The sequence below is a fragment of the Schistocerca serialis genome, chromosome 8, assembly GCF_023864345.2.
Source record: "Schistocerca serialis cubense isolate TAMUIC-IGC-003099 chromosome 8, iqSchSeri2.2, whole genome shotgun sequence".
NCBI lineage: Eukaryota > Metazoa > Arthropoda > Insecta > Orthoptera > Acrididae > Schistocerca > Schistocerca serialis.
In genome coordinates, this window is record NC_064645.1 from 388,950,737 (window position 1) to 388,974,623 (window position 23,887).

The 23,887-nt window shown below is 40.1% G+C and overlaps 1 protein-coding gene across 1 annotated transcript in view; it reads left to right on the forward strand.

The window, feature by feature from the left end:
• Positions 1-23,887, forward strand: part of LOC126417029 (dynein axonemal heavy chain 1-like) — a gene marked incomplete at its 3' end in the record, with an annotated part of 951,942 nt that overhangs the window by 916,659 nt on the left and 11,396 nt on the right. Inside the window, exon 60 of the mRNA XM_050084920.1 lies at positions 15,226-15,494. Coding sequence (XP_049940877.1) covers positions 15,226-15,494 — 269 coding nt within the window. The remainder of the gene's footprint in view (positions 1-15,225; positions 15,495-23,887) is intronic.

Genomic DNA, 23,887 nt, shown 5'->3' on the forward strand with positions numbered 1-23,887 from the left:
ATCCGTGTGCAACGTGTACTAGAGTCCCTCGGTGTGGAGTCTGTACAACCCCAAATCCAAGGTTTTAACCGCCTGCCACCCTGGTTACTGAAGAGGCCTGGAGTGATTTTAGATTTTTTGTAGTACAAGAGAGATTGCACTCCTGGCACCATTTTTAATGCTGCATTTTCTGCCATTTTATCTGAGCACCATGACTATGTAGCTGTTTTTACGGATGGGTCAAAACAAGGGGATTCTGTTGGTTGCTCAGTTGTTTTTCCATATTGTGTCCTCAAGGTCCGACTGCCTCAGACTTTTGCTGTCTTTGATGCAGAATTGTATGCGATCTTGCGGGCACTGGAGCACGAGACATTCTTTCTCTCCTAAATTTCTTGTCTGTTCCGATTCACTCAGTGCCCTTCACTCATTGCAACGTTTGTATCCGACAGACAAAATTGTCCAGACAATCCAGGATGCCCTCCTCTGACTACAGTGACTGGGGAAGATTGTAGCTTTCTGCTGGGTTCCGGGGCATGTTGGCATTGCTGGGAATGAAAGGGGAGATCTCGCAGCCAAGGAGGCATGTCTCACCCCACAAGTATCTCAGTGTGCTATCCCCTTGCATGCACTCACCTCGCTGTTGAGCTCACGGGTCATGCGTCGGTGGGAGGATGAGTGGCTGGAAGTGACTGACAATAAGCTCCGTATAGTCAAGCCCACAACGCGTGTGTGGTGTACTTCCTTTCAGCCCCATTGACGGGCTGAGGTTCTCCTCACTCGGCTTCGAATAGGCCACAGCCCTATGACGCATGGCTTCCTGCTCCGGCGAGAGGACCCTCCAATGTGTGGTGCTTACGGCGTCCAGGTCACTGTGCGCCTCATTTTATTGGACTGCGTTTTATTTTCTGACCAGCGGGTCATGGCTGACTTGTCAGCAGACCTGCCGTCTCTTTTAGGCAACACTCGGACGAATGTGGTTAAAGTTTTAAAGTTCTGTGCCCTGTCAAATGTTTTTACAAAGATTTTAGGGGGAGGATTTTAATTTGCTCACTGTGTGACGAGCTCACCCATATTTTATGTAAGTGGCCAGCCAATAACAATTTCCTGTGACATTCTTGTTGCTATGTTTCCCCTTTCCTTAGGTTTTACTTTCTTATGTAGCATTTTCCTTCTTTTCCTGCTTTCTTTGAGTGTGTGCTTTAGTTTTCTTAGGTCTGTCCGCATTCGTTCCTTTTAATGTGTGTCAGGGCGCTGATGACCTCGATGTTGAGCGCCCATAAGCCCCAACACACCACCATCACCACCATCTTGATGCCTTGAAAGAGCTGATAGCTGGTTTAGAGTTTCCCCAGAAAGTCAACCCCATATTTAAGGCAAGAATGAAAGTATGTGTGGTTTGCATTCATTACTATTTTCTCATTGCAACAGGTTTTAGTGAGCCAAGAATCTCTTGCTCAGTTTTGTGTTAAGGCATTTAATATGTTTATTGCATTTTACATTACTTTGCAATGATAGTCCTAAAGATTCAGTTTCTGTACTGTTACCAACTGGGTCAGCATTGATGGAGGCAAGTGGGGTGTATGTCTTCTTGTTTGGAGTAGTGCAAAATTTTATTGCAATAGTTTTTATTTTTTGCTTTCCCTGTTAATAGAATTGTGGTATCATCTGGAAATAAGATTATTTTATGAGCATCCACATGTAAGGTTACATCATTTGTATACAGAAAGAATAGAAGAGGTCCCATTACTGATCCTTGGGGTACGTCATATTTAATTATTTTATAGTCTGACAAGTGTTGAGAAATAGTTTTTAAGTTGATACTTGTGTAATTCAGGCAGATTATTTGCTTAGAATTGCTCGGGAAGGAACTGATCCAATTGTTGGACAGATCTTGAATATCATATTTTTTCAAGTTTTGACAGCAGAATCGAATGATCCACCTCATAAGAAGCATTTCATAGGTCACTAAATACTCCTGTTGATTCCTGTTTCTTGTCCATCAGGCTAGGTATGCAGTTGCTGCACTCATAAACGTCCATTGTTGCTGACTTCATAATTTCGAGTCCGTGTTGCTCAATACATAGTATATTGTTTATTCTTATGATTTCTGTAAATTTGTCATACATGAATTTTTGTAATATTTTTGGAGTGCTAGGGGAAATTGTGGTGGGTCTGAAGTTATTTATGTTATGTGTCTTATCGTTTGTATGTACTCTGAATGACCTTAGATATTTTCAGTACATCATGGAAAGTGAGTGCTTCAAGTGAGCTGTCACAAAAGTATTTCCATTAGGTTTGGTGCAGTCTTCTTTAAGACTGTAGCAGGGACACCATTAATGCCAGCAGAGTTTGACTTTTTTAGTCCTTTTGTTGATATGTATTTGCAAACTGAAATGACAAATGAAAATTTTTACCAAGGCTGGGATTCAAACTGGGGTGTGCTGCTCACTAGGCAGACATAACCACTATGCCATCCTGTCACGGTGGCTTTGCACAACTGCACGAACTGCTGTAGCATGCCTCCCTCCTCAGTCCAGATTTTTATTCATCACTTCAGTCTTCATACATACAACATAGATGTTTGAGACCTGAAAAGTTTCATCCTTTTATTGATTTTGTTCCTTCATCTTGTGAAACAGAGCCAGTGTACATTGACACTCTACATGCACTTACACTCATCAGCCAGAACATTATATAAACCTGTCCAGGTGATTGCAGATCACGTGGTGAGGAATGACTGCTAGTCAGACACGTGCAGAGTGTATGTATTGTTAGTGAGGATGCAGTCCATGTGTAGAACAGGGAAGACGTGTGATCTATCTGAGTTTGACTGAGGGTAGATTGTGTTGGCCTGGAGGCTCAGCACAACTTGTCAGGTGTTCAAGGAGTGCTGTGGTGAGTATTTTCAACGTATGGCAATACCAGATCAAGACGTGTTGGGGTTGGGCAGCCATCCTTATTCCAGATGTTGGACCAAAATGTGGTGAAACCAGATCAAGCCGTGGGCAGCCACCCTCATTACAGATGTTGGATGTCATAGGTTGGCAGACTGGTAAGCAGAACAGGCAGTGAACTGTGGCAGAACTAACATCAGACTTTAATGCTGGGTGGAGTGCAAATGCGTCTGAGCACCCAGTGCACCGAACACTCTGAATGATGGGCCTCCACAGCCAACGATGCTTGCATTTATAAATTTTAACACCATGACATGGGCAATTACGACTGAAATGCACACATGACCATCAGCACTGGACATTGAAACAATGGCAATGGCAGAGCACTACATGATCTGATGAATCCCACTACCTTCTTCATCATGCCAATGGGAGAGCCTGAATCCATTGTCTTCCAGGAGAACAGTTCCTTGACACCTGTACTGTGGGACGGAGACGAGCTGGTGGTGCCTCCATTATGCTCTGGGGCACATTCCCATGGGCATCCATGGGTCCATTGGAGCTTATACAAGAGACCGTGACAGACAAGGAGTATCACACACTGGTTGCAGATCATGTACACCCCTTCATGACGATGACATTTCCTGATGGCAGTGGCATTTTTCAACAAGGTAATGCACCATGTCACAAGGCCAGGAGCGTGATAGAGTGGTTCAAGGAACACAGTGGTGAGTTTCAATTGATGTACTGGCCCCTCTACTTGTCAGATCTGAACCTGATCGAATACATCTGGGATGTGATTGAACATTGGCGTCAGAACTCATTGGCCCCCTTGACAGGAATTAGGTGGCTTGGGTGCATATGTGGTGCCATCTCCTTCCAGTGACCTACCAAAGCCTCATTGCGTCAGTGCCATGCCCCGTTGCCACTGTTATCTGTGCTGAAGGTGAACATGCCGGCTATTAGTAGGTGGTCACAATGTCCAGGCTGATCAGTGTATTTGATAATCGTTGGAATGGATGTTCTTATTTAAGTTTGATTTTGTCATATTATGAGTGACACATGTGAAAAAATTGTTAAATGTGTTGGCTATTTTATGGGGTTTGTTACTTTTTTATTGTCTTGTGATAGTGTTATATTTTTGCATGGTACTATGTGAAGGGCTTATTTCAGTAGTGGTACAAGTCCATTTTTCTTCATATTGAGATACAGAGTCCTAAAGTTAAATGAGCGCTGAAAACTCTGCAGTTGAGATACCAGAAATATTCAAGCATATGACTTCTTGCTAGAGATGAACCTTTCTTTCTGTTTGTTTGGCTCATTAATTTCAGAAGCATTATAGACAGAAAAGTGGAGGTAATGGACTTGTACCTTTGTGTTTTCCCCACACTTTTTTAATAACACTCCAAGTAGCCTTTACATTATTAGCTGAATTATAAATTTATTCATCATTATGAATTATTTTCGCTGCTCTTATTATTTTTCTCAGTGTTGTGGAATATTTTTTGTAATCTTTTTCTTCTTGTGTTATGGCCTCTGTAGGACCACAGGTAGCCCCTTCATGGACTGCATTTTCCTCTTCTTCTCTCAGAACCTCTTCATTCTTTATCTTCGTCTCTCCCGCTCGTCTTCCGAGATTGTCAGTGTCCGTTTCTCCTGTCGGCTCCACTGGTGACACTCTAATCTTTTCCTGTATTCTTCTCTGTCATTGATCTCTGGCATATTGGTCAGTGTAGATTTGTTCCCTCAATTTTCCTTTCCTTCGACCTTGATCCCCAATTCCAACCAGTCCATCCTAAGTTCAACAACCCACTTGGTTCCTGTCTTTCCCCTGTCCTCCCTGTTGTTTCCCACACTCTCTTCATCATTCTGTCTGTACTCATCCTAACTACATATCCAGCAAACCTTGCCCTTTTGAGTCTGATTTCCCCAGATATTGTTCTCATGTTCCGGTACAGTTCTTCCCTAGGTCTTCGCATCCACCTCTTTTGGGACCCAGTATTTTTCTCAGTATTTTTCACTTGTCTTTCTCTAGTTGATCTGCCCCATTTCTTCCTAGTGTCATCATCTCAGCAGCATATAATACTGCATTCCTCACCGTTGCCTTGTAGTGGCTTATCTTTGCCTCTGTGGATATAATCTTTTTATTTTATATCTCTCTCGTCATGCAGAAGACTGACCTCATCTTCTTTATCCTCTCCGTTATTCTCTCCTTGCTCCTGTTCCTTCCTGTTATAAATTCTCCCAGATATTGAAATTTGTCCACCATTTGCACAGTGCCTTCCGGTGTTGCACAGTCTGCAGTGCTGTTTAATGTCTTTGTCTTGTTATAGGCGATCCTCAGTCCCACCTTTCTGGCTACCCTGCTTAAGTTGTCGAGTTGTGTCTTTGCATCTTCTTCCATCTCACTTACTATTGCTATGTCATCTGCAAAGATTAGGCAGTCCACTTGAGCCCTGTTGTCCTTTTTGTCCCCCACATGGGTCTTTGGTATTCCCATTTCCTCGTTTATTGCTCCCCACTGCCTGATCACTTCGTCCAGTGCTATATTTAATGACAATGGTGACAATCCATCTCCATGTTTAACAACAGTCTTGATCTCAAATTCTTCTGACAGTGCTCCTCTGAATCTCACCCTTGCTTTTGTGTCTGTCAGAATTTCTTTTATGAGTTCTTGTGTAGTTCCATCAAGTCCTCTGTTCTTCAGGATCCTAACAGGAGTCTGTCTGTCAATGGAGTCATATGCCTTTGTGAAGTCCATGAATGTTATTACTGGCTTTTTGTTTTTTAAGGCCCTATCTTCTATCAGTTGCTTCAGGATAAATATCTGTTCTACACAACCTCTTCCCTTCCTGAATCCTGCTTGGTAGTCGCCAACTGTACTTTCTACCTGTTCTTCTACTCTCTTGAGCAATAGTTTTGATAGCACCTTGTATCCAACCTCTAGTAGCGATATTCTTCTGTAGTTGTTTGCATCTCTCTTGTCCCCCTTCTTGTGTATTGGTACCACAATTGCATTCTTCCATCCTTCTGACAACTTCTTTGTTCTCCAGATCTGGTGAATTATGTTGGTCATGTTGTCTATTGCTTTGTTGCCTCCCCACTTTATCATCTTGGCTGCTATACCATCTTCTCCCGTTGCCTTATTATTCTTTAGATCGCTTATGGCATGTGTGACTTCATCCCTGGTTGGAGGGTGTGGCTCTCTCTCTTGTGTGTCAGTTCCCAGTTTCAGCTCTTCTTCAGGTGGTTCACAGTTCAGCAGGTCGTGAAAGTGCTCTGCAAAATTCTGACAGTTTTCCTTCGCATTGACAGCCAGCTCCCCTTTATTATCTCTTATAAACAGTTCTCTACCCTTGTATCCAATCAGACTATTTTTGAATTTCCCGATAAAGTGTCTGCTCTTGTTTTTCCTGAAGTTGGTCTCAATCTCGTCCAGTTCCTGCTTCATCTTCTGTCTTCTGGTCCATCTTATTGTTCGGGCCGGTTCCTTTCTTGCTCCTAAGAAAACTTCCATTTTTGTGGGTCCTTCTTGCTGCGCCAGTCTCTCCAGGCTTTCCTGCGAGTCTCTACCGCTTCCTCACATTCCTTGTTCCACCACCAGTGCTTCCATCTATTTTCTTCCTTTCTCCATAGTTCAGCCTGTTTTGTTATATTTCGCTTCATGTTGTCCCCTTCATTGAATGATTCAATTCCTTCCTCACATCTGGATCGATTGTGTCTTAATTTGTCTCTGTCTATCTTTATGTTTTCTGTTCTTCTATTCATTTGTGGCAGTCTGTCCCTGTTTGGAATCCAAAGGCACTTAACTTCTGTAAGATAGTGATCCGATTTTATTCTTGTGTTCTTCCTGACCTTTGTGTTCATGATCTCTTTAGAATTTGTCCAGCTGATTGCTATGTGGTCAATTTGGAATTCCCCAAGGCGGGTGCATGGGATTGCCCATGTCTTTTTCTTACATGTTTTGGCCCTGAAGTGTGTTTTCATCAATCTCATTTTGTGTTCTCGACACAGTTCAATTAGTCTTTCTCCATTTTTGTTTGTCTGCTGGTGTACAGGGTACTCGCCCACTATTCCTTTATGTTGCTTCTCTCTTCCAATCTGTGCATTATAATCTCCTACGAGTATCTTTACATGTCGAAATGGTATGTTTTTCAGTGTATCATCTAGCTCTTCCCAGAAACTATCTGCAACTTTCTTGTCTTTCCTGTTCTTGTCATTTGTAGGTGCGTGTCCATTTATTATTGTATACACTTGGTTCCCTGCTTGAAATGTCAGTGCTGATATCCTTTTTGACCTGCTCTTCATTTCAGTTATGCCATCCTCATATCTCTTGTCTACTATGAACCCTGTACAAAAGCACCTAGGTGCGTGTCTTTCCTTTTTGTAAGATATACGTAATTCATTTTTTGTCTTACATATTTTATGAAGTAGTCTCATTTTCTAACATGAAATGCTTATTCCCCCTGAGATCCAACAGTTTTGTTCTAGAATTCCCCCTTATGGTTACAGTTTTCTGTAGAAATGCATTTTGAAGATAATGGATTACTGTACCTCTTTACTTCTGTATGCATCCTCTTTGGCTTGAAGCTGGCACAGTACTTACAGTAGAATATCTTTGGCTTCCCTCTGACACCCATGCCTCCATCTTTGCTACCCTCCCTGTTTACCTTTCCCCCGTTGCTTCATAACCTGGGTTCTGAGTAACTGAAGCCACTTTCCCTTCTTCCACTTTCCCTTCTTCCCCTCTTTTCCCCTCTCTCCTCCCTGACGAAGGAACAAAGTTCCGAAAGCTAGGATACGTAAATTTTCTGTTCTGTTTTGTGTATCTATTGGCTGTACTGAGCTGAGGTAAGTACTGGCCAGCCCCTCTATCTCTTTGTTAGAATCAGAATATTTTGACAACTTCAGCTATCTACTGTAGATGGAGCCTCCACAGATGGGAGGCCGTGTGGAAGAGACTTTTTGGCACAGGTGACAGTTGTTTGTTTGCTGTGCAGCTGCTGAGCCATCTTCCGAAAGACCTGCCTCACACTGCCCTGTTACACCCTCCTTGCTTCACATGTCTTTCCCTACCCCATACCCACCTCCACCTACCCAGGAAATTACTTTTGATAATCAATATTCAGTAATCAGTCTCACCACTACCACTAGCATGTTTGGATGTCTGCATGGTTGTGTGTTGAATATGTGTTCTCTTACTAGATAAAAGCAATAACTTGAAAGCTAGTGTTAACTGTTTCCTGTTATGTTTTCCTGTGTGCCACCCAACAGACCTCTATTTCAGACAATTTTAGATACCTTACAGAAAAGTTGGAGATATAGGCCTCCAGTGATAGGTGTTAATATGTCAAAATATGTTTCCCACCACTCATTAAATATGCAAGGTCTTAATGTATGAACATTTTCAATTAACAATATTTCATAATTAACAAAGTTTCTGAGTTAGCTGATTAGATCACTGCAACTATATTAACAAGTAATATGAAATGAGCAATGAACTTCATTTATTTATGAATTTGAAATTACTAAGCACTCACTGTGTACTGGGGTACACTATCATATTGTATTATCATAGTTTAGGAAAAAAAATTAGAAAATCTTGGAAGGCTGAAAACATAGCAGATGGGAATGAATACTCAGCTTGATTTGTCTCAGTATCATTTTTGTATATTATATTATATCAAATCAGTGTAAGCCATTTGCTAAATAAAATTAGGTTATCTATTTTCCCAATCACATAATGTGCATAATACTGTATCACCTTATATAGCATATCAAACTGTAATGGAGAGAGCACCTCACTTTCCTCCATAAATGCTAAATACAAGTTACGATTGAGCCTCAGTTTGTCTTTAAACTTATCTTGAATTTCACGCTTATAAACTTTCACTATATGTTTTCATACACTTGGCCACTGGTGATCTACTCTTTATCTTCACATTTACATATATAGGGACAGAGAGGAAACATGCATTGATATTCAGTATGATTTACTTACATGTTATGTTTAAATCTCTCTTTGACATAATCAAAAAGGCTAATTACAACTTATGTATGTTGATGTAACCACCGTATTATTTGAAGTTCACTTGTAATATGTGGTTCATTATCCAAAAGGATGTTAAGTTTGCCCTCAAGTTATTGTATACTTGAATCTTCCACATTTTCTACTGTTTTTGCAGTTTTATTTGATACAGACATGCTAACATTTAATTGTGACTCTCTGGTATAATAGGCTTTGTCTGAAAACAAATAAAATGAAAAGTGTTGCTCCACATGTGGACTGACACATTGATTTGCATGTCTGATCTCATACAACAGAGTGCATAATGTTACTGCATATGTAAGTATTGGATGGTACCTTACACTGAAGTTACAATTTTGTCATTTGTAAACAACAGTGTAATGAAAAGGGTAGATTGCTACTCAGATTAGATTAGATTAGATGAGATTAATACTAGTTCCATGGATCGTGAATACGATATTTCGTAATGATGTGGAACGAGTCGAATTTTCTAATACATGACATAATTAGGTTAATTTAACAACATACTTAAGTTAATATAACTTTATTTTTTTGTGTTTTTTGTTTTTCTTTATTTTTTATTTTTTAAATATTTTTTCTTTTTTTTCTTAATTTATATCTAAAAATTCCTCTATGGAGTAGAAGGAGTTGTCATTCAGAAATTCTTTTAATTTCTTCTTAAATACTTGTTGGTTATCTGTCAGACTTTTGATACTATTTGGTAAGTGACCAAAGACTTTAGTGCCAGTATAATTCACCCCTTTCTGTGCCAAAGTTAGATTTAATCTTGAATAGTGAAGATCATCCTTTTTCCTAGTATTGTAGTTATGCACACTGCTATTACTTTTGAATTGGGTTTGGTTGTTAATAACAAATTTCATAAGAGACTATATATACTGAGAAGCTACTGTGAATATCCCTAGATCCTTAAATAAATGTCTGCAGGATGATCTTGGGTGGACTCCAGCTATTATTCTGATTACACGCTTTTGTGCAATAAATACTTTATTCCTCAGTGATGAATTCCCCCAAAATATGATTCCATATGAAAGCAATGAGTGAAAATAGGCGTAGTAAGCTAATTTACTAAGATGTTTATCACCAAAATTTGCAATGACCCTTATTGCATAAGTAGCTGAACTCAAACGTTTCAGCAGATCATCAATGTGTTTCTTCCAATTTAATCTCTCATCAATGGACACACCTAAAAATTTGGAATATTCTACCTTAGCTATATGCTTCTGATTAAGGTCTATATTTATTAATGGCGTCATACCATTCCCTGTACGGAACTGTATGTACTGTGTCTTATCAAAATTCAGTGAGAGTCCGTTTACAAGGAACCACTTAGTAATTTTCTGAAAGACAGTATTGACAATTTCATCAGTTAATTCTTGTTTGTCAGGTGTGATTACTATACTTGTATCATCAGCAAAGAGAACTAACTTTGCCTCTTCATGAATATAGAATGGCAAGTCATTAATATATAGTAAGAACAACAAAGGACCCAAGACTGACCCTTGTGGAACCCCATTCTTGATAGTTCCCCAGTTTGAGGAATGTGCTGATGTTTGCATGTTACGAGAACTACTTATGTCAACTTTCTGCACTCTTCCAGTTAGGTACGAATTAAACCATTTGTGCACTGTCCCACTCATGCCACAATACTTGAGCTTGTCTAGCAGAATTTCATGATTTACACAATCAAAAGGCTTTGAGAGATCACAAAAAATCCCAATGGGTGGTGTTCGGTTATTCAGATCATTCAAAATTTGACTGGTGAAAGCATAATGGCATTTTCTGTTGAAAAACCTTTCTGGAAACCAAACTGACATTTTGTTAGTACTTCATTTTTACAGATATGTGAAGCTACTCTTGAATACATTACTTTCTCAAAAATTTTGGATAAAGCTGTTAGAAGGGAGATTGGACGGTAATTGTTGACATCAGATCTATCCCCCTTTTTTGATGAATTTTGATGAAATTTATGTTTTGATGAAATATACTTACATTATTTTTAATTATACTTTTATGAGAACCTTTCCTTATTCTAACATTTGCAGTACTCTCCTGTCTGAGTTTCTCATTGTGCTTAGGCCTAGTTCCTATACCAGTGGTCACATGGTGTTCAGAGAGGCAGATTATGTCAATTGGGTTGGATGACTTTAATTCATCAATGCAATTACCTAGGACTGAGATACAACTTGGTGGAGATAAAATTTCTGGTGATTGGTGAAAATTTATAATTGATAGCTGTGATTGGTGATCCAATGTGCTAGAATTGTGCTGTTTAATTTCTTTCCTAAACTGAAGATTTGTTTCAATCCTGACCTCTCGTAGAACTTGACATCTTTCTGTCTTACCTATCCTAAAAAAGGTGCTGCTCCAACACCTGTAACCACTGGTATTTTACCATTCATGGCAGTGCCTCCCCCCCTTAAATTTCCTGCTATTACCCCAGCCAGTTTCCCCTTCCCTTTCCTGTTGAGATGTAGGCCGTACCTGGTATAGTCCCACCTACTGAGATAATCAACAGGAACCACACCAATATGAGCCCCCACACCCGACCCAAGCAGCTGTTCCAACTCCAAATTAACTCTCCCAACAGAAGAGTTCAAATGAGGCCGGTCATGGCGTCTCAGGACAGATACAAATTCAACATTGGTGTGTCTCGATGCCGACGCAATCTTTACCGGGTCACACACTATACTGTACCCAGGATCTCTGTCGATGCCACAATAACCACGGTGTCTTCCCTGGTAAATCCTTTACAGAGTGAACCTAAATCCTCTGTCACCTGATCCAGACTAGCACTTGGTTTGAAAAAATTTGTGACCTGGTATTCTGGTCCTAATTCCTCCTGCAGAAGTTGGCCTACACCTCTGGCATGAGAACTGCCTAACAACAAAACTTTCTTCCTTTTCGATGACTTTCCTACATTCTTTTTCAATTTCCTATTGAAAGTTTGTTGTGTCCTGTCTACACCTACCTCTGCTTACTCACCATATAAAGGAAACATTGAGTCACAGGCAGGTACAACAGGAAGACTGTTATATGTCTGAGCTTTCTCCCAAACGGTCATCTTGTAGAGTAGGAAACACACAACACACACACACACACACACACACACACACACACACACACACACACTCTTTCATGTTTGTGCAACACATGGCCATTATCTCTCATCCATGACAGTCGTCATGAGTGTTGTGATGAAGCAAGCTGGGATAATTTTAATTCCCTTCTTGTTTTGCCATCTGCCTCCTTAAATTTGTTTTGTTACTTTTAACTATTTACCATTAGAATACGCGAGTTTAATCTGCATTTTCATATAAGAGAAAGGTTGGCCCTCAGTTTTAAAGTATATAACACCAGATCTAATTTTGTGCTTAGTTTTATGTAGGTAATTGATGTTCTAATTTATTTTGACTATTCCTAGTTAGTATCTTTCATTACAGGGTGAAATCAGTAATTGTTTCATAACTTAAATTCTATTGTTGACTTACAAATATAAATTCTGTAATAATTATAAGCATTTGGAAGACGAGATACTAGTAATCTGAAAGTATCTATTTGGCTCTATTCAAAAACATGTTAGCAAAGCCAGCCCCAAATAAATTCCAAAATAATTAACAGTTTTCTCAAATGTATTGGTTGCATAATGATATTGATTAATTTTAAATAAATCGGCTTAACTCTTGCAGTAGAAGAAACTGTTAAAAAGACCAATTATTTCGATGTACTCAGTTAATTTAATGAGTTAAGTTTTAATTATAATTTCTGTAAATTTAACTTTGAACAATGTGTAGTTTCAGCACCTATTATTGTGATGATACATAAGGGCCCGATTTTCCCGAGACAGTCAGTCCACAGTCAAGTTTCAGATGAGTAATCTGTGTTGGCTAGAACAACAGCAATGCTTCAAATTAGCAGTGTAATAAATGTTAAACAATTGATCTACAGGAGGTGCAAAATGGCTAAGCAGGGATGGCTAGAGAACAAATGTAAGGATGTAGAGGCTTATCTCACTAGGGGTACGATAGATACTGCCTACAGGAAAATTAAAGAGACCTTTGGAGGAAAGAGAACCACTTGTATGAATATCAAGAGCTCAGATGGAAACCCAGTTCTATGCAAGGAAGGTAAAGCAGAAAGGTGGAAGGAGTATATAGAGGGTCTATACATGGGTGAGGTACTAGGGGGCAATATTATGGAAATGGAAGAGGATGTAGATGAAGATGCAATGGGAGATACTATACTGTGTGGAGAGTTTGACAGAGCACTGAAAGACCTAAGTCGAAACAAGGCCCCGGTAGTAGACAACATTCTATTAGAACTACTGACAGCCGTGGGAGAACCAGGCCTAACAAAACTCTACCACCTAGTGAGCAAGATGTATCAGACAGGCAAAGTGCCCTCAGACTTCAAGAAGAATATAATAATTCCAATCCCAAAGAAAGCAGGTGTTGACAGATGTGAAAATCACCGAACTGTCAGTTTAATAAGCCATGGCTGCAAAATACTAACACGACTTATTTACAGATGAATGGAAAAACTGGTAGAAGCCGACCTTGCGGAAGATCAGTTTGGATTCCACAGAAATGTTGGAACACATGAGACAATACTGACCCTACGACTTATCTTAGAAAATAGATTAAGGAAAGGCAAACCTACGTTTCTAGCATTTGTAGACTTAGAGAATGCTTTTGACAATATTGACTGGAATACTCTCTTTCAAATTCTGAAGGTGCCAGGGGTAAAATACAGGGAGTGAAAGGCTATTTACAATTTGTACAGAAACCAGATGGCAGTTATAAGAGTCGAGGGACATGAAAGGGAAGCAGTGGTAGGAAAGGGAGTGAGACAGGGTTGTAGCCTATACCCGATGTTATTCAATCTGTCTGTATATTAAGCAAGCAGTGAAGGAAACAAAAGAAAAATTTGGAGTAGGAATTAAAATCCATGGAGAAGGTATAAAAACTTTGAGGTTCGCCGATGACATTGTAATTCTGTCAGAGACAGCAAAGGACCTGGAAGAGCAGCTGAATGGAATGGACAGTGTCTTGAAAGGAGGATATAAGATGAACATCAACAAAAGCAAAATGAGGATAATGGAATGTAGTCAAATTAAATAGGGTGATGCTGTGGGAATTAGATCAAGAAATGAGACACTTAAAGAAGTAAATGAGTTTTGCTATTTAGGGAGCAAAATAACTGATGATGGTCGAAGTAGAGAGGATATAAAATTTAGACTGTCACTGGCAAGGGAAGCGTTTCTGAAGAAGAGAAATGTGTTAACATCGAGTATAGATTTAAGTGTCAGGAAGTCGTTTCTTCAGTTCTGACAGTATTTGTATAGAGTGCAGCCATGTATGGAAGTGAAACGTGGACGATAAATAGTTTAGACAAGAAGAGAATAGAAGCTTTCGAAATGTGGTGCTACAGAAGAATGCTGAAGATTAGATGGGTAGATCACATAACTAATGAGGAGGTATTGAATAGAATTGGAGAAAAAAGAAATTTGTGGTACAACTTGACTAGGAGAAGGGATCGGTTGGTGGGGCATATTCTGAGGCATCAAGGGATCACCAATTTAGTATTGGAGGGGAGTGTGGAGGGTAAAAATCGTAGAGGGAGACCAAGAGATGAGTGCACTAATCAGATTCAGAAGGATGTAGGTTGCAGTAGGTACTGGGAGAGGAAGAAGCTTGCACATGATAGAGTAGCATGGAGAGCTGCATCGAACCAGTCTCAGGACTGAAGACAACAACAACATGCTTTTAAGGTCTTTAGACTGTTATAAATATTATTTATTTTACTTTTCTGTAGTTGAGATGTTTTGTAGATGCTTGACAACGATGACTGTGTTGAAATTGAGCATTAGCGCAACAAATAAAAAGTAAATTTATATCCTACAGTGGGTTATGTTTATTTTTACAAGTTGAAATGTATTGTGCAGGAACTTGCTAACCTAACAATATGAGAGTACAGGAGTATTAAATTACACTTTTCAAAATGACCAGTACCAAAAGGCCACCAAATAAATATATACATTATTTATAAACTTTACAGGCTGTTGTGTTGTGAATGTTATTGAAGTTACTGGGAAAGTGTGTGCAGTATTTCATCATTTTTTTTTTTGCTATGCTTTTCAGTTAATTTCCATTTTATTTATTTTTTATTCAGTTAATATCATTTATAGTTAAGAGCTATACTTTTTGTCTTGTTCTGATTAATTATTACTTGTCATGTAAATAACTCCTATTATTCTCCACAAGAAGCAAATGTATGAGTTCATATAACCTGTATGAAATTCTACAGTTGCCTGCAGATGCACTACTTGCAGACTATGTAGATTACATTCGTACGTTACCACTGAATGATGATCCTGCACTTTTCGGGCTTCATGCAAATGCAGATATCAGCTATGCACAAAGTGAGACATACAGCTGCCTAGCAACATTGCTAGCTCTCCAGCCTCGTGTGGTTGGAGGGGAAGCACAGAGCCAAGAGGAAGTAACTTCGTCCAGTGCCAGAGCAGTACTGCAGCAAGTTCCACATCCTTTCAATCTGTCTCATGTATCAGAAAAGTAAGTAAGCAAGAAAAATTTATGAGTTGTGTTTCTAAGTCTTACCCTTGGGAGACTGTTTCCATCAATCTGAGGAACATTGCAGAACTCTTTTTACTAACATGTCCTGACAATAAAAGACCTGAGCTATTTCATGCCATGGCTTGAAAGAATGAAAAATACTTTTTGATGTGTACTTTGCAGGAATAGCATTGATCACAGATAGAGATGAAACTTATTGTATATGAAATACTTCATTTCATGATAATTTATTATGTAATTATTGATTACAAAGAAAATATGAAGATACATCGCAGGCAATTAGTGTGAACATTGCCTTTTTCTCACATATAGTGGGAATTGCTCAGTCCATAACATCAAAATTAGTTAGAAGGATTTCTGAGTTTGCTTTACTAGTAATTTTAAAATCTTACATTAACATTTACGTACTTATAGGTTTTAACATTCCATCTTATGTAACATATCCAAAAATAACAACAATACAACCTCATTATAACAGCTGTTGCATTATTATAGACCAGTACAACAGCACCACATGTCAACAACGGAAGTAGAAATGTTAAGTTATAAAACTGCACTTCCATCAAAATATGTATACATTGCTGTGCAAAACTTAAGAATGGGATAGATAAAATACATAACGTATTGACAACTCAGTGGAAATGAGTGAAAGTGTGGGAGCATGTTGCCAGAGGTCTCCTAGTCATGTACAGAAAGCCAGATGTCACATGCCATGAGATCAGTACAACTATAACACCAAATAGACCTGGTCCCGCAACACAGGTAATTGAACTAATAGGAAAAGACAGTGTGTGTCAGTCAGGGAGCAGTTATGGTAGACTCTCGTGGTGTTATTCACTACAACATGGCCTGGATCCAACATCTGGATGGCTTCCCATGGGGAAGAATTGTCGAGAAACTGGAAGGAGGATGAGGTGTGATGACTGTAGGAAAGGAAGTATTGCTCATGGCATTGTTTCATGTGCAAGGGGAGTCATCCAAACTGCAGGCACTGAAGGAGAGGAGATGGTAGACCATGGTCAGCTACAGTAGCAGATGATCATGACATTGTGCAACAGGCAAGAAGGTACCCATGTCAAACAGTCAGTGCAGTGGCGTCCACATTTAACAGGACAGCAAGGCACATAATCTCACATTCCACAGTGGCTTGTCAGCTGCATGGAAGTAATGTCTTAAGTTGTTGACCAGTACCTTGTGTTCATTTTGGTATCTGCACATCAGCAGCACCATTTGCATTGTTGCCAAGAGCATAAGGTCTGGATCAACGATGGGTGGCCCACTTGCTTTTCTGAGATGAAGGCAGAGTCAGTGTGAGTAGTTATTCTGGATGTATGCTGATATGGTGAAAGGTGGGAACATGTAATGCACCAGTAACATTATCGTATGTGATCAGGGTGTTCTGATGTTGGGAGGTGTAATCTTGCATGGGTGCACTTACCTCCAAATCTTTGAAAATGGTACACTAACTACCAAATGTTACTGTGACATTGTACTCCATACCCCTGTGTTTCTTTTCAGGGGTGCATTCAGTCCTGACTTTATTTTTATGGATTACCATGTGCAACCACATTGAACAGTACAAGTGGAGGAGCTCTTGGAATGAGAGGATATTCATTGAATGCACTGACCTGATAATCTTTTGTTGACTTAAATCCCATTGAACGTATGTTGGGTGCATTAAGGAGACACATTGCAGCACATCTGCATACACCAACGACCATTCAGTAGTTATCACCTTTGCATTGGTGGAGGAGTGGAACACCCTACCATAAGAACATCTTACAAACCCTTTGGCCAGCATGGGAGCATGTCGCAGAACATGCATTGCCATACATGGTGTTAACACACCCTATTAAGAACCATGTCTCACCTTTCATAATGTCTAGGGAACCATCATAAATGACAGTGACTTCAGTGCAATTATTGTTTTTGAATCAGAGTGTCATTTTTCTTTGTCTTATTGCATATGTCTTACAGGTACCTTCTTGTACTATAAAATATATTACAGCTGTTCTTTTCATATATGGTGTGATTTTCATTGCGCTATGTTACTTGGCAGACACATAATGTGGAAGTTACTTCCATCCTTAAGTTTTACACAGAATTACTTTTTTCTGACCTTTAATTTACACTAATGGAGAAAAGCAAATAAAGGACATACAAAATCTTATACTGGTGCAAATAAAATATTTGTAAACATCATCATACTGGCAAAACAACTGTGATTTGGCATTTTATATGCACATTATAAAAAACCTAATCTTCAGTCAACACATAGCGTAAGTAATTGTTCTTGATAACATCATTACCTATTCTCATATTGTCAATGCAGAATAGTCAGATATGGTATATGGGTTTGAAGAAAAACTATTATTTTGCTCACATCCTTATTACATTGAGACAAATAGGTACGATGTTAAACAACTGATGCAACTCAGAAGAATAAAGATGGAAACTAGAGTCATGTATCTCATGACCCTATTTTCCAAAGCAAATAACTCACAAAGACTGTGAGTGTTTGACAAGATAATTAGTAATTTAAAACACACCATATGACAATTATATACAGACTACTAGTAAACCAAGCACATAAATTTTTCTAAATTAATTTTATTGTTATGGAGTGAACAGTTCCCAACATGTGTGGGAAAAGGCAATGTTTTATGTATTGTCTGCAAAGTGTGTATAAAAACTGAAAATCTAAAAATACATCCATAATCATGAATGCAACAAGCTTCATAATTACTACAAAAATTTCATAAACAAAATTCTACTATACTGGAAACCATTGACACAAAAACATCATGAATTATATTCTGGCAAATAGCTCATTGGAAAATAAAAGTCCTTTGACATATTCAACATCATCAAACTTTACAGTTAAATGAAAGATAACAATGACAGCAAAAGATATATTTGACAGATTGACTAGACAATTTAAGAAATGATGCAGCACAGGAAATGAAAATGGGGAACCTTGCCAGATGACTTGAAGGGGAAACAAAAAATGTGTAAGAAAATGAAATGCCTACAGCCATTCTTATGATCTTATTTATTGTGTAGCTACCAGTTTCAGCACTTCAGTATGCTATCTTCTCAGTTGATGCTAAAGAGGTTATCACGATCTATACATATGCTGCATCAGTGGCCAAGATAACTGTTTTACACAGACTATCTGTAACTGTGATGTCAGCATCAACTGTTGGAGTTGGCAGCGCAACCTAAGGGCCATGTTTATCCAGCAGGGTGACTGGTCCAACACATTCCAGTGGGTGCTGCTGGGTGTCCACATGGTGCATACCTACTAGCTGAGATTTTATATGGTGAGACACTGTCCCTCCCCAGTGATTAGTCTTTTCCAACCATCCCCCTGTGCCAACCTTTGGTTAATAGTGTTTGGTGTCACATTGCCAACCTTCATGTACACCCACCCCTCCCCTCATACCCTTCCTAAAATTTTTGAATCCAGCCACATGTGACCAAGTCATGCCGTGTGATGATACTGTCCATGCCGCACTACAGCCCCCATTCTTGGGCCCACATAGAGTTCTCCAATACATCCCCAACACATATGCTGTATAGTAAGCCAGTCATGGTCTCCATCAGCAATTGAAACCTGCCTGGCATCTCATCAACGAGCCCCCTGATACAGGCTCTACCATCACAGTGGCTTGCCGCCCTACTCCCAGCCCTCCCTCTCCTGTGACTTCGTCCCTTCCTTTCCAGACACTATTCCACATCTGCTGCTTTCACCAAAAGGATCTTAGCCTCACAGTTACAGACAATGAGCTGGTAGTCACAGGGGTCCACATGATTGCACGGTCTCACCTGAGTTCCTGGTACATCATTTATATGTAGTTCTCACCTTACCTAATAATTTCAACTCTGCACACATATTTCACTGATGATGATGGCCACCTGGCCATCTCCAGGACCCCCTCCAGACAGCAACCTCCTCGCAGACCCACCTGAAGCACACATACGGGGGGATACATCTTCCCCCACGTCCCCCTCAAATGTCAAATGCTGTGTGGGCCGCACTGTCCACACACACACACACACACACACACGCACACACACACACACACACACACACACACACACACACACACACACACATATTTCCATGACTATCATCTCTATACCCTGCACCGCTGCACCGGACCACCCTTACCAGCCGGAGGGGGGGGGGGGGGGGGGGCTATGTGGGAACATTAGCATTGCTGGTTAGAGGAAACGACTCCCAGTCTTATCTCTCTTGGTTGATGATAGCAGTTCATTTCATTCTGTGACATAAGTGTGTTATGTCATGTATCCTTGTATATATAGAGTTTCTATAAAATAAAGTATGTTGTGTACTCCGTAGCCGTGTGTTGTCTAACATACACTATCACTACATGCTGGAGTGCCACACAACTATTAGTTTTACTCAGTACTCAGTTTTTTATCCTCCGAGCTTTCTGATTTTCCAAACCAGTCTGGACACTTATTTTTAATTCACTAAATTCTGCGTATGAGAAATGCACAAACAAAAAAATCAAATCAGTACTTATCATTGTTACAAAATTTATTACAACTCTGTTACTTAACATTAATTTTACATGGTTTTCTCATTTGGCATTACATTATAGCTTTCTGTTTATTAATAATGACATGTCAATATTTTTAAAATCGAACCCTTTTTCTCATAATTTGTTATTTTTAGTTTAATTGTGGTATTTTATGAAATTTTCTTCTGTTGTTAAGCCCAAACATTTGCGAACATACATTGAAAATTATTTTACCAAGTTTTATTCATAATTACATTTGATTTTTACAAGAAGTGTTTGTTTTCATCGAAATATAATTAAACAAGCAGTACCTAACAATGTATCACATTTTGTTAGTTATGTACAATTTTGTTAGTTATGTACAATGTCAAAATACGTATCCACATCTCAAATCATAGTTATACATATTTTGTCATCATCATTAAACTCCTTCTGAACAGGCTTCAGGAGGCCCAGTGGTACTGACTGACCACCCTGTCATCCTCAGACAGTAGGCATCAGTGCTTGTAGATACGGAGGGGCACGTTGTCAGCACACCACTCTTCTGGTTGTTGTCAGTTTTCCTGACCTGAACAGCCACTTCTCACTCAAGTAGTTCTTCTATTGGGCTCACAAGGCCTAAGTGCACCTCATTTGCCAACTGCGCTTGATAAACATGGATGGTCACCCATCCAAGTGCTAGCCAAGCCTGACAGCACTTAACTTTGGTGATCTAACGGGAACCGGTGCTACCACTGTGATTGGGATAATTATTATTTGACATAATACAGTTTCTTTGTATCACGTAATAAGTTTTAATCATGTATGGACAGATATCAAATAGTTTGTAATATGTCGGTATCAGTTCATTAGTTTGCTGTTTTGTCAGTAACAGCTCTTAGAGTCTAGTTGGACAAGTATGGGCAGGTAGTAGTGTGCTTTTGTTTGAAGCAAAGCATACCACTAACCAGTCACAGTGAGTGAACCGAAGAGACAAAATCACTTCATCAGTGGGACAGATAGTTGACTGTGGGCTTACAGTAGGCATACTGCACTCTATAGGACATACAGGATCTGTCACTAATTGTCCACTTGCTCGTAAGTGTTGTGTCTGTGGTAGGATAGGCACCCTGTATAGGGGAGACAGAACCATGGATAACTCTGAGTATTTTATCCATCCCCCAATTCAACACATTTGTTGTGCCATCTTCTTCCAAAACAGAACCTAAGCCAGGTAGGCTCACTTCACCTGTTTTAAAACCTGCTGTGTCAAAAATGGACTGATAACCTCACAGTTTAGTCCTTCAACCACCAACCAACCAATCAAACTAGCAACCAACCAGCTAACTATATGGTGCCAAGAGGAAGTAAACACAAAATGACAATGGCCTATTAATCATCCGTACTTCAGACATTTGCAAAATAATGGCACCCTTTACAGAAATGCCAGAAAGGAATGGGAAGGAAAACTAGGTGTACCTAATGTGCATGCTTAGAGCCTCATTCAAAATGTTGAAGAGGCTACTCTGGCAGTGGCTGAGGGAAAAGGGTGCAGCTAACTGCAGAATGCTGTGTGCAGTGGGACAAACAATTCCTGTTGTCTGGGCTCTGAGGTCATGCTTGAGTTATTTCAGCAGCTGCCAGACAAGGTTGAGTGTGCCAGGCCTGCTCACAAAGTTACAACAAAAACTGACAACCTACAGCAATGCCCACAGAACTGATTGTGGCCCTCTGGTTCTGAGTTGAGTGGAAGGACTGAACCAGAGACTTTGAAAATTCTGTGGCAAACTAGCCTGTGAGTTCATGGACTTCTGTCATAGGTCTGAGAGCTGTACCATCCCCCTAAATGGGACAGATGTACACTAATCATCAGAGATTATTACCCAGATGTGGGTTGCATGCAAGGGTTTCGTAGATTAGGGGCACTCCAGTCAGTCTGTAGGGGACCTGGATGTGCAGTATAAGGTCCAAAGAAATGACACTACAGGTAAGAGTATAAACTCATAGTGATTAACAACTGACTGCCAGTCTCGCTAGCGGGATGAAAGCAGAGCTCACCATCTGCAGCATCGTCGACAGGACTGACTGCGGACCTTTGGTACAGAGCCGAGTGGAGGGTCTGAATCAGAGGCTGAGACGGTTCTGCGACCGTGTGGGCTGCAGATTCCTCGACTTGCGCCATAGGGTGGTGGGGTTTCGGGTTCCGCTGGATAGGTCAGGAGTCCACTACACGCAACAAGCGGCTACACGGGTAGCAGGGGTTGTGTGGCGTGGGCTGGGCGGTTTTTTAGGTTAGATGGCCTTGGGCAAGTACAGAAAGGGCAACAGCCTCAACGGGTGCGGGGCAAAGTCAGGACATGCGGGGACCAAGCAGCAATCGGTATTGTAATTGTCAACTGTTGAAGCTGCATTGGTAAAGTACCGGAACTTCAAGCGCTGATAGAAAGCACCGAAGCTGAAATCGTTATAGGTACAGAAAGCTGGCTTAAGCCAGAGATAAATTCTGCCGAAATTTTTACAAAGGTACAGACGGTGTTTAGAAAGGATAGATTGCATGCAACCGGTGGTGGAGTGTTCATCGCTGTTAGTAGTAGTTTATCCTGTAGTGAAGTAGAAGTGGATAGTTCCTGTGAATTATTATGGGTGGAGGTTACACTAAACAACCGAACTAGGTTAATAATTGGCTCCTTTTACCGACCTCCCGACTCAGCAGCATTAGTGGCAGAACAACTGAGAGAAAATTTGGAATACATTTCACATAAATTTTCTCAGCATGTTATAGTCTTAGGTGGAGATTTCAATTTACCAGATATAGACTGGGACACTCAGATGTTTAGGACGGGTGGTAGGGACAGAGCATCGAGTGACATTATACTGAGTGCACTATCCGAAAATTACCTCGAGCAATTAAACAGAGAACCGACTCGTGGAGATAACATATTGGACCTACTGATAACAAACAGACCCGAACTTTTCGAATCTGTATGTACAGAACAGGGAATCAGTGATCATAAGGCCGTTGCAGCATCCCTGAATATGGAAGTTAATAGGAATCTAAAAAAAGGGAGGAAGGTTTATCTGTTTAGCAAGAGTAATAGAAGGCAGATTTCAGACTACCTAACAGATCAAAACGAAAATTTCTGTTCCGACACTGGCAATGTTGAGTGTTTATGGAAAAAGTTCAAGGCAATCGTAAAATGCGTTTTAGACAGGTACGTGCCGAGTAAAACTGTGAGGGACGGGAAAAACCCACCGTGGTACAACAACAAAGTTAGGAAACTACTGCGAAAGCAAAGGGAGCTCCACTCCAAGTTTAAACGCAGCCAAAACCTCTCAGACAAACAGAAGCTAAACAATGTCAAAGTTAGCGTAAGGAGGGCTATGCGTGAAGCGTTCATTGAATTCGAAAGTAAAATTCTATGTACCGACTTGACAGAAAATCCTAGGAAGTTCTGGTCTTACGTTAAATCAGTAAGTGGCTCGAAACAGCATATCCAGACACTACGGGACGATGATGGCGTTGAAACAGAGGATGACACGCGTAAAGCTGAAATACTAAACACCTTTTTCCAAAGCTGTTTCACAGAGGAAGACCGCACTGCAGTTCCTTCTCTAAATCCTCGCACAAACGAAAAAATGGCTGACATCGAAATAAGTGTCCAAGGAATAGAAAAGCAACTGGAATCACTCAATAGAGGAAAGTCCACTGGACCTGACGGGATACCAATTCGATTCTACACAGAGTACGCGAAAGAACTTGCCCCCCTTCTAACAGCCGTGTACCGCAAGTCTCTAGAAGAACGGAGGGTTCCAAATGATTGGAAAAGAGCACAGATAGTCCCA